Source organism: Scyliorhinus torazame, chromosome 9 (genome assembly GCF_047496885.1).
Source record: "Scyliorhinus torazame isolate Kashiwa2021f chromosome 9, sScyTor2.1, whole genome shotgun sequence".
Classification (NCBI taxonomy): domain Eukaryota; kingdom Metazoa; phylum Chordata; class Chondrichthyes; order Carcharhiniformes; family Scyliorhinidae; genus Scyliorhinus; species Scyliorhinus torazame.
The window spans coordinates 37,464,806-37,477,263 of record NC_092715.1 but is presented as its reverse complement, the minus strand read 5'-3'; the positions used below and the strand labels follow the sequence as shown (position 1 = coordinate 37,477,263).

General features: G+C 43.6%; 1 protein-coding gene across 2 annotated transcripts in view; it reads left to right on the top strand.

The window, feature by feature from the left end:
* gpm6ab (glycoprotein M6Ab) overlaps positions 1 to 12,458 on the top strand; it is a 317,594-nt gene that overhangs the window by 56,143 nt on the left and 248,993 nt on the right. The window contains exon 2 of one of the 2 annotated variants that reach the window (XM_072515782.1): positions 1,171 to 1,334. The exons of the other annotated variant lie outside the window; for it this stretch is intronic. Within the exon in view, the coding sequence (XP_072371883.1) occupies positions 1,322 to 1,334 (13 nt within the window). The 5' untranslated portion in view covers positions 1,171 to 1,321. The remainder of the gene's footprint in view (positions 1 to 1,170; positions 1,335 to 12,458) is intronic. 2 annotated transcript variants of the gene reach the window in all.

The following is a 12,458-nucleotide window of genomic DNA, read 5'->3' as shown; positions in this document are numbered from 1 at the left end:
CTTCCCCCATCTGCCATACCAATTTGGTACTTTCCAATCTCGTGGACCAATCACTTGGAGAATACTGACATGATGTTGACAGATTTTCTAGAATTTACATATAATACATCCTGCCAGAGGTTTTTAAACTTATGAAAAGATGTTCCTGGAGATCCATCTTTCATCTTATTTCTTCAGGAGGCCCATCTTCTTTCTTCAATGGTGATGCTGGCACCTTTTAACTATGGCACCCGGACAAAGAGCCCCGGCGGGATTCTCCGACCCCCCCGCTGGGTCGGAGAATCGGCGGGGGGCGGCGTGAATCCCGACCCCGCTGGCTGCCGACCTCTCCGGTGACGGGGTTTTGGTGGGGGCGGGAATCACGTTGTGCTGGTCAGGGGCCGTTGGCGGCGGCCCCCCTGGCGATTCTCCAGCCCGCAATGGGCTGAGTGGTCGCCCGTTTTCGGCCAGTCCCACCGTCGTAAATTACAACAGGTCCTTTCTGCCCCTGAAAGTGCAGAGGGTTCCGCACCTTCGGGGCGGCCCAACGTCGGAGTGGTTCACGCCACTCCTCGGCGCCAGAGTGGCCCATCCTGCCGGTTCACGGAGAATCCCGCCCAAGATGTTTCCACTCGTGTGACAGTCCAAAGCTAGGGCCCATAAATAAAAAGTAGAAACTTATAAAACGAATAAGGAATTCAGGCAAAACCTCTCAAGTCAGGAAGTGATTGGTACATGGAACTTGCTATTGCCTGCACTGATTGAGGTGAATAACATAGAGGCACTTAAGGGGAAGTTAGATGTTCACATGAGGGATACATGGATGGAAGGCTATTTCAATGGGATTAGATAAAGAAGGATGGGGAGAGGCTAGAATGCAACATAAGCAGTGTCATGGAATATAGAAACAGGCTTAGATCATCTAGGTCCTTGAGAGTGTTCCATCATTTAACAAGATCATCCCTTGATATCTTTGACTAATAACAATCTTGCAATCTCTATTCGAAAATTAATTATTGATCGAGCACCAATTGCCATTTGTCAAAGAGAGGTCCAAAAGTCTACCATCATTTGTGCAAAGAAGTGTTTTCTAATTTCATTCCTGCAAGGGCTATTTCTATTTTTTTTTGTCTGTGTTTCTATTGGCCAGAATGGCATGTTTCTGTGCTTTAAGTATTTTGTCATACCAAGGATGCACTTAAGAAGAAGGAAGATATGAACATGAGGAAAAGAAGTACTGAAAATACAAGCTGATAGAGTGAAGTGAATTAACGTGGGAGGAGACTCCAGTGGAACCTGGGCATCAGCACAGATCTTTTGGGCCTAACGATCTACTTCTGTGATGCAAATTCAAGGTAATTATAAACATCCATTAACCTCTCTACATTCACCAAGTAATTATTTCATCAAAGAACTCAAATACATTTGTCAAGCATGATCTCCTTCCCACATGCCATACTGACTCTCTCTTACTCGCTACCTCTCCAGATTCTTCATTAATCTTCCCTCCTGTAGAAGCCCAAAAGTCTTGCCAGGCACCAATGTCTCACTTGCTACCTTTGATTCCACGGTTATGTTTCTGCTGCTTAAAACTACCATAATATAACTGCCTTCCTTCTGCAGTCCTCAGGCCCTCTTTCCTGATCCCAATGATTCCGAGAAGACACCTGCCGAGATGTGAACAAATTCATTAGCCATTTTTCTTTTCAAACACCTTGGTGTCTAACCCATCTGTTCCCCTTCCCCATGATATCTGGTTAATCCTTTATTTCTGGTGTAGCAATCTATATCCTTGCAAATTCGCCCCTTCATATGTGCCAGGTTTCCATGGTGTCTGTGACATCGTAGATTCCAATTTTATTCTGAGGAAGTCAAGCATTTGTGCAGAGAATTTTAACGCTTCTGTTACTTCCAATTCCTTAGTCTTAGCTTTTTCTTCAGTTCATCGCTGCATCAATTTATGCACTTGTATTATCTTTCCCCATCTCCCTTGCTCTAGAACTGTGGTGTTTTCTTTCACCGTTCCTTTATTCCACTCTGTTTGTCTATCAGTGAAGCCTGCACTCAAACACAGAGGGTGTTGCAGTTATGTATCTGGAAAGGTGGAGGGGGTCGGGGTTGCAAAGGGGAACATGCGGTACCCTCCAGCTGCAACATGGGGGGTGCAAAATGTCAGGTGAAGGAGTTTGTCATCTGCTTCTTGCGAGAGGCCTGAGGTTTTGTCAGCGGTTGTGCTGGAAAGCTCAGAAAGACCGTGGTACAGATCGACATGTGGGGAGGGGGCAGGCGGCAATGGCATTGTCGTATCATTCAGAATTCTGACATTGAAGTCATCTTACCAGAAAAAGAAGAAGGAAGGACCTGATATATTTACATCCCCAAATTCTTGTGGAATGGAGATAATATTAAATCTCCTTAAGCAGTGACAATATTTCCCTATCATTTGGTTAAGGAAGCAGTGGAACACCTTCTAACTTAGTTAGGCTGTTAGGCCACTTTGTTAGGGTACCCTTGTTAAAGTACGTCATTGGCTGTAAATCACTTTGGGAAACCTTGGTAAAAGCCACTGTAGAAATGGAAATATTTTATTTCTGTTCTATGGGAAGGGAGAAATGTACTCTTTATTGTATCCAGTTGAATGCCATTCCTACGTAAATTTAGGTTCGTAATCAAATTGGGGTATATGCGACAAGAGGGGAATATGAGGTTAGTTCACAGATTATCCATCATCTATTTGAATGGCAGAATAAGCGCAAGAGGTGGCCTAGTCCTTTCCTCATGTTCCTAAGACCTAGGGCATAATTATTAGTATGTGCCATATGTCATTTTGAGACAGCAAACAGATAGTGATTCAGAGGAACAGAAGAAATTGGGGCTGTAAATTAATCTTGGCCAGGGTGGCACAGTGACACAGGGATTAGCACTGCTGCCTCATGGCATTGCGATCGAGTTCGTTCCCAGCTCCGGGTCACTGTCTGTGCGGAGTTTGCACATCCTCTCTGGGTCTGCGTGGGCCTCACCTCCACAACACAAAGATGTGCAGAGAAAGTGGATTGGCCACGCGATATTGCCCCTTAATTGGAAAAAGATAATTGGGTACTCTAAATTTATTTTTAGAAATTAAGCTTAGCCAATAGTAACCCATTTTTATACTTTGTCCGCATATCTGTTCCACTGACTTCAACAGAAAAGACATTCGGACAGCGTGCAAAATGGGTCACCAATTGAATATAACCCCTTCATCATCTACCATCCAAAGTGAATTTGCCTGTTGAGATCTTGCTCATAAGTGACAGTGGCACAGCAGAATGCAAAAGCACCTGCTGTTCCATGCCTAGGATTTCCTGCGCCGTGGTCTTGGAAGTGCCATTGCAGAGAGACTCTGCAGTTGACCCTGAGCAAGTATGGAAGAGACATATTCAAGGCAAGGCCACCCCCCAGGCTCTTTCCATGAATTTACTGAGAGCAGGTTACAGTGCAGAATTAACAATTGTCTGGTAGCTGATGGCCCCTTTTCTTTCCTAAGGGTAGCAAATGAAGAACATAGAACATAGACATAGAACATAGAACATAGAACATACAGTGCAGAAGGAGGCCATTCGACCCATCGAGTCTGCACCAACCCACTTAAGCCCTCACTTCCACCCTATCCCCGTAACTCAATAACCCCTCCTAACCTTTTTGGTCACAAAGGGCAATTTATCATGACCAATCCACCTAACCTGCACGTCTTTCGACTGTGGGAGGAAACCAGAGCACCCGGAGGAAACCCACGCAGACACGGGGAGAACGCGCAGACTCTGCACAGACAGTGACCCAGCGGGGAATTGAACCTGGGACCCTGGCGCTGTGAAGCCACAGTGCTATCCACTTGTGCTACCGTGCTGCCCAAGCTGCTGATTAAAACTATTCCGTAGTACAGGAATACAAAACATCACCTGAAAACCACTTGGATAAAAAATTAGAAGAAGAATTATGCTGTATTTCTCAATCCTCAAGTAGTTTTAGTACAGGTTTGTAATTTTACAATAACTGTTCAGATATAGCCTGCGTTTTAAAATGTATAAGTGATTGACACATTTATAAACACAAATGTTCTTTATTCCAAGACATGCAAAGCATGACAAGTTATGCTGTACAAATTAATTAGGTCATGTGTGCAATCGGTCAGAAAAGATTTTTTCCATCTGCTTCTCCTCATTAAATATTGAAAAGCCAGACTCAGGGATGGGAACTGATGGAAGTGTGAGTGCTTATTTTGTTTTTGAAGTGCTGTGAACCGGGTCTGTACCATCTGTGCTATCTACGCGCCCAGCGTATAACCTACTGATACTGCCACCTTCCTTCGTTGCCAAAGAAGCGCACTCGCTTTACAAAACCTTGAGCTAGCTTCTGCATAACGTGGGCAGACGTGGAAAACTGAAAGTTGCTGCTGAAGTGACATTTTTAATTCACAACACGTTGAAGAGCAGATTATCAGAATGGTACAAGGGATGGTAGGGTTTTGTTACCTGACGAGACTTGAGGAGCATGGCTTGTGTCTATTAGATCAGAAAAGTTCAGCAGAACATTTAATGGGAGTGTTGAAAATGATGAGGGGTTTTGATAGAATAGACAAGGAGAAACTGTTTCCTTGAAGGAATGGATAGATAAGGGGAAAGTGCTTCCAATGGCAAGAGGGCTAGTCACCAAAGGCCGTAGATTTAAAATAATCGGCAAAGTGACTAGAGCGGGGATGAGATGAAAATAATTTTTTGACTCAGAGTGTTGTTATGTCCTGCAATGCAATGGCAACCTGAAAGGGTGGTGGGTGGATGGCTAATGGGTGTTAACTCTCAAAAAAATTGAATCTCTTCCTAAAGATATAAACATTTTCTGGACAATGCAAAGAGCAGGGTAGAGGGACTAATTTCATCATCAAATCAACAAACCAGTGCAGGCAAAATTGGACTCTTGCATTGTTTCAGTCAATAATTCTTGAATATAGTACACATTGGCTCTGACCCAAATTCTTTATTCCTCTCTGGCCATAGGGGAGGGGCCAGGGGACTGAAGAACAGCTGATGTGGTACCACTAATTAAGAAAGGTTGCAGAGATAAGCTCGTGAGTCTAATGCCAGTGATAGGGAATCTATTGGAGAAAATCCTGAAGGAGAAAATCTATCTCCACTTGGAGAGGCAAGATTGATCAAGGATACTCAGCATGGCTTTGTCAGAGGGAGGTCATGCCCTCAAACAAATTTGGTTGATTCTTTTGAGCATGTGACCAGATGTGTAGATGAGGGTAGTGCAGTTTACATGGATTTCATCAAAGCCTTTGGCAAGGTCCCACATGGGAGACTTATAAAGAAGGCAAATGCACATGAGATACAGGGCAACTTGATGAGATGGATTCAAAATTGGCTTAGTTGTAGGAGACAGAGGGTGATGACAGGAGGGGGCTTTAGTTACTGGACACCAGTGACCAGTGGTGAATCACAGGGATCTGTGCTGGGCCCCCTATTGTTTGTCATTTATAGAAAAGACATAGATGACTATGCGGGAGGTTGGATCAGCAAGTTTTTGGATGACACAAAGATTGGCTGGGTGGTAAAAGTGAGGTTGAGTGTCTTGGGTTACAGGAAGATACAGACGGGATGGTCAAATGGGCAGATGGAATTTAACTGTGAAAAATGTGAGGTGATACACTTTGAAGGAGTAATTTGACAAGGAAGTATTCAATGAATGGCCTGACACTGGGAAGTTCTGTGGAACAAAGGGACCTCGGTGAGTTTGTCCATAGATCTTTGAAGACGGGAGGGCAGGTTAATCGGGTGGTGAAAAAGGCATATGGTACACTTGCCTTTATCAATCAAGGCATAGATTACAAAAGCAGGGCGGTTAAGTTGGTGTTGTATCGAACTTTGGTGAGGCCACAGGTGGAGTACTGTGTGCAATTCTGGTCACCACATTATAGGAAGGATGTAATTGCTCTGGAGCGGGTGCAGAGGCGATTCACCAGGATGTTGCCTGGGTGGGACATTTTAGTTATGAAGAGAGGTTGGATCGGCTTGGGTTGTTTTCACTGGAGCAGAGAAGACTGAGGGATAACCTGATCGAGGTGTACAAGATTATGAGGGACATGGACAGGATGGATAGGGAGCCGCTGTTCCCCTCAGTTGAAGGGCCAGTTACGAGAGGACACAGGTTCAAGGTAAGGGGCAGGAGGTTGAGGGGGGATTTGAGGAAAAATCTTTTTACGCGGATGGTGGTGACGGTCTGGAATGCACTGCCTGGGACGGTGACAGAGGCGGGTTGCCTCACATCCTTTAAAAAGTACCTGGATGAGCACTTGGCACTTCATAGCATTTAAGACTATGGCCAAGTGCTGGCAAATGGGATTAGGTAGGCAGGTCAGATATCTTTAATACATTGGTGTCGACTCGACAGGCTGAAGGGCCTCTTCTGCACTATTTATTCTGTGACGATGTCCCTCCATAGTTATGGTACATTGAAACTGCTGCAAGCGATAATTATTTTGCGATAAACTACACTGTTATAAGAACATAAGAACTAGGAGCAGGGGTAGGCCATCTGGCCCCTCGAGCCTGCTCCGCCATTCAATGAGATCATGGCTGATCTTTTGTGGACTCAGCTGCACCTTCTGGCCCGCACACCATAACCCTTAGTCCCTTTATTCTTCAAAAAAATGTCTATCTTTATCTTAAAAACATTTAATGAAGGAGCCTCAACTGCTTCACTGGGCAAGGAATTCCATAGATTCACAACCCTTTGGGTGAAGAAGTTCCTCCTAAACTGAGGTCTAAATCTACTTCCCCTTATTTTGAGGCTATGCCCCCTAGTTCTGCTTTCACCCGCCAGTGGAAACAACCTGCCCGCATCTATCTTATCTATTCCCTTCATAATTTTATATGTTTCTATAAGATCCCCCCTCATCCTTCTAAATTCCAACGAGTACAGTCCCAGTCTACTCAACCTCTCCTCGTAATCCAACCCCTTCAGCTCTGGGATTAACCTAGTGAATCTCCTCTGCACACCCTCCAGAGCCAGTACGTCCTTTCTCAGGTAAGGAGACCAAAACTGAACACAATACTCCAGGTGTGGCCTTACTAACACCTTATACAATTGCATCATAAGCTCCCTAGTCTTAAACTCCATCCCTCTAGCTAAGAAGGACAAAATTCCATTTGCCTTCTTAATCACCTGTTGCACATGTAAACCAACTTTTTGCGAGTCATGCACTAGCACACCCAGGTCTCTCTGCACAGCAACATGTTTTAATATTTTATCATTTCAATAATAATCCCTTTTGCTGTTCTTCCTACCAAAATGGATAACCTCACATTTGTCAACATTGTATTCCATCTGCCAGACCCTAGCCCATTCACTTAGCCTATCCAAATCCCTCTGCAGACTTCCAGTATCCTCTGCACTTTTTGCTTTACCACTTACCTTAGTGTCGCCTGCAAACTTGGACACATTGCCCTTGGTCCCCAACTCCAAATCATCTATGTAAATTGTGAACAATTGTGGGCCCAACACTGATCCCTGAGGGACACCACTAGCTACTGATTTCCAAACGGAGAAACATCCATTAATCCCCACTCTTTGCTTTCTATTAATTAACCAATCCTGTATCCATGCTACTGCTTTACCCTTAATGCCATGCATCTTTATCTTATGCAGCAACCTTATGTGTGGCACCTTGTCAAAGGCTTTCTGGAAATCCAGATATATCACATCCATTGGCTCCCTGTTATCTACCGCACTGGTAATGTCCTCAAAAAATTCCACTAAATTAGTTAGACATGATCTGCCCTTTATGAACCCATGCTGCGTATGCTCAATGGGACAATTTCCATCCAGATGCCTCGCTATTTCTTCCTTGATGATAGATTCCAGCATCTTCCCTACTACCGAAGTTAAGCTCACTGGCCTATAATTACCCGCTTTCTGCCTACCTCCTTTTTTAAACAGTAGTGTCACGTTTGCTAATTTCCAATCCACCGGGACCACCCCAGAGTCTAGTGAATTTTGGTAAATTATCACGAGTGCATTTGCAATTTCCCTAGCCATCTCTTTTAGCACTCTGGGGTGCATTCCATCAGGGCCAGGAGACTTGTCTACCTTTAGACCCATTAGCTTGCCCATCACTACCTCCTTAGTGATAACAATAATCTCAAGGTCCTCACCTGTCATAGCCTCATTTCTATCAGTCACTGGCATGTTATTTGTGTCTGCCAATGTGAAGATCGTCCCAAAAAACCTGTTCAGTTTGTCAGCCATTTCCTCATCTCCCATTATTAAATCTCCCTTCTCATCCTCTAAAGGACCAATGTTTACCTTAGCCACTCTTTTTTGTTTTATATATTTGTAGAAACTATTACTATATGTTTTTATATTCTGAGCAAGTTTACCCTTATAATCTATGTTACTCTTCTTTATAGCTTTTTTAATAGCTTTCTGTTGCCCCCTAAAGATTTCCCAGTCCTCTAGTCTCCCACTAATCTTTGCCACTTTGTATGCTTTTTCCTTCAATTTGATACTCTCCCTTATTTCCTTAGATATCCACGGTCGATTTTCCCTCTTTCAACCGTCCTTCCTTTTTGTTGGTATAAACCTTTGCTGAGCACTGTGAAATATCACTTGGAAGGTTCTCCACTGTTCCTCAACTGATTCACCATGAAGTCTTTGCTCCCAGTTTATCTTAGCTAGTTCTTCTCTCATCCCATTGTAATCTCTTTTGTTTAAGCACAAAACACTAGTATTTGATTTTACCTTCTCCCCCTTCATCTGATTTTTAAATTCCACCATATTGTGATCGCTCCTTCTGAGAGGATCCCTAACTGTGAGATCATTAATCAATCCTGTCTCATTACACAGGACCAGATCTAGGACCGCTTGTCTCCTCATAGGTTCCATTACATACTGTTCTAGGAAACTATGGTGGATACATTCTATAAATTCCTCCTCAAGGCTGCCTTGACCTACCTGGTTAAACCAATCGACATGTAGATTAAAATCCCCCATGATAACTGCTGTACCATTTCTACATGCATCAGTAATTTCTTTGTTTATTGCCTGCCCCACCATAATGTTACTATTTGGTGGCCTATAGACTACTCCTATCTGTGACATTTTTGCCTTACTATTCCTGATTTCCATCCAAATGGATTCAACCTTATCCTCCATAGCACCGATGCCACCCCTTACAATTGCCCGGATGTCATCCTTAAATAACAGAGCTACACCACTCCCTTACCATCCACCCTGTCCTTCCAAATAGTTTGATACCCTCGGATATTTAACTCCCAGTCGTAACCATCCTTTAACCATGTATCAGTAATGGCCACTAAATCATAGTCATTCACGATGATTTGCGCCATCAACTCATTTACCTTATTCCGAATACTGCGAGCATTCAGGTAAAGTACACTTATGTTGGCTTTTATACTCTGTTTTGAATCTTAACACCTCAATCAATAACCTCTCCTAAGTTATATTTCCTCTTAGCTTTTTTCCTAATTTTACTTGTCGTTGCACCCATATCTTCATGTAACAACCTGCCGCGTCGCTTTCCATTGATGTTTTTACTTCCCGTTTTATTCCTTTTAGTATTACTGGGCATATTCACTGAGCTCCCCTCAGTCACTGTACCTTGTACTGTCGCCCTTTTTGATTTTTGACTATGGCTTCTCTGCCTTACAGTTTCCCCCTTACTGCCTTTTGTTTCTGTCCCTGTTTTACTACCTTCCGACTTCCTGCATCGGTTCCCATCCCGCTGCCACATTAGTTTAAAGTGCACATTTGTCGAGGAATAGAGTAGCTTAGTACTTGAACAGTAAACAGAGAAATATAGAAAATAGGAGCAGGAGTAGGCCATTCAGCCCATTGAACTTGCTCCACAATTTAATGTGGTCATGGCTGATACTCTATCTCAATGCCAAACATCTGCCCTCTCCCCATATCCCTTGACTCCTTTAATATCCATTTCTTTCTTAAAAATATTCAGTGACTTGGCCTCCACAGCCTTTTGAAATCAAAAATTCCATTGGTTCACCACACTCTTGAGTGAAGAGGTTTCTCCCCATCTCAGTAATTTGAGTGTTTGTGTTCTCTCTCGTCATAGTCAGTTCCAGTGGATATAATTCATTGACAGAGCACTTTTAGCTGAAGGTATCCAAATTAAAAGGGAGGTAGTGACCACATTTTGTATTGAATGACCACAGTTACATTAAAGATAGTCATAAAGTAGTGCATGTAGCTGACTTAAACACATCCCATTCGCCGGTATTAATAGCTAAATATTAAAAATGCCCTTTTAAAATGTTGCCACGGTGATTGAATATTGGAAAACGTTCCACTTACTTCAAGCAGAAATCAAAGCAGACGTAGACCTTTGTTTTCACATATTCATTTACGGGATGCGGGTGTCGCTGGTTAGTCCAGCATTTATTGCCCATCCCTAGTTGCCCTTCAGCAGGCGGTGGTGAGTTGCCTTCTTGAACCGCTGCAGATCCTGAGGTGTAAGTACACCCACTGTGCTGTTAGGGAGGGAGTTCCAGGACTTTGCCCCAGCGACAGTGAAGGAACGGCGCGATATATTTCCAAGTCAGAGTGGTGAGTGTCTTGGAGGGGGACCTCCATATTGGCCAATGGGCCTGTTCCACCATCCAGTACGATTGCGGCAAATCTTCTGTCTGAACATTATTTTCCCAGCTAGTCCCCATATCTCTTGATTCCCTGAGTGACCAAAAATCTGTGGATCTGAGCCTTAAATGTATTCACTGATGCAGCATTCACAATCCTCTGAGCTTGATAAATCCAAAAATTTACAGACCTTGAGTGAAGAAATGTCTCCTCAGCTCATGATCAGGCCCGTATCGTTCTAGATTCCCCAGGCAGGGGAAACAACCTATCAGTGTCTATCATATCAGATCACTTTAGGATCTTCTATCTTTCAATGAGGTTACCTTGAATTCTTCTCAACTCCAGAGAATATAGGCCCAATTTACTCAGTGTGGTGAATGTATTCACCAGATAGGTGATATGCCTTTAAGGCTTGGGTTGGAACCCCGGTGGGCTCCGCCTCTGGCTCCGCCTCTGGCTCCGCCTCCCCGGGGCTGTATATAATGTTGCGTCCAGTGGGTGGCGCTCAGTTTGTACTGAAGTCTCTGGCTAGCTAAGTTCTTTGTGTATTAAAGCCTTCATTCACTTGATCTCACTCTCGTGTCGTAATTGATGGTATATCACTCAGCCTCTCATCGTAGGTCAATCTTCTCATCCCAAGAATCAATCTTGTGAACCTTTGCAGTACCACTTCCAGGGCGAGCATATCTTCCTTCGATTGGAAGGCCAAAGCTGTGCAGAGTACCCCACTGTGGACTCCAGGTGTGATCTCACTAAAATCAATTGCAGCAAGACTTCCTTATTCCTGTAATAAAGGCCTACATGCCTTCCTAATTACCTACTGGACCTGTAAAATAATTATAATTTCCTATCCTTTTTTTTGTACGGGTACAGCCAGGTCCTCTAAACTTCAACATTTACAAGTTTCACAATTTAAAACAATATTCTGCTTGTCTCTTCTTGCAACCAATGTGAATAACCTTGCACTTCTCTACATTTACTCACGCTGCCAACAGGCTGACCACTTATTTAACCTGTCTCTAACCTTGCGGCCTCTTTGTCTCCACCTCACAGCTTACATTCCCACCTACATTAGCAAACTTAGATGCATTAAACTTGGCCACTTCCTTTAAGTCATGAATTTAATTGTGCAGTGGAATTTTATTTTACTGCTACTTAAAAATAAATGAAGAGGCTTCTATTTTTCATCGACTACTTTTAAAGCTTTAGCTTTAGTGTTGTTGAGGTAACCATTCACCTCGGGCCTGGTGACATAGGTAACTTTTTATATGCCCCACCTTATACTCCGTTCCAGTCAAACCAGGACATAGTGGGTGGTCCAAATGATACTCTCCCAGGTGGAATCTCGGCTGCATTGCATCTGGACCTTTTTCATCATTAAAAACAAATAACATTACAGTCAGGGCAGAAAAATAAATTCCCAGACAATCTGAAATAAATACATCAGTAGCTGGAGATGGATGGCAGGCCAATCTGGGAAGAGAAAAGATTTGGTGATATTTTGATTCAGGTGGGCCACAGCATTAGAACTTGTTATCTATGGATGTGGGATATGGTTACCAGTATGTCCCTGTGGTGATTTTAAGGAGACCCACATATCAGGGGCTGGTTTAGCACAGGGCTAAAGAGCTGGCTTTTAAAGCAGACCAAGGCAGGCCAGCAGCATGGTTCAATTCCCGTAACAGCCTCCCCAAACAGGTGCCGGAATGTGGTGACTAGGGGCTTTTCACAGTAACTTCATTTGAAGCCGACCCGTATCATTTCGTATCAATAGCTTTCTGCCTGGAGTGTTTCATATTCGGAACACTTGAGTTCAAGTTGCAGTGTTG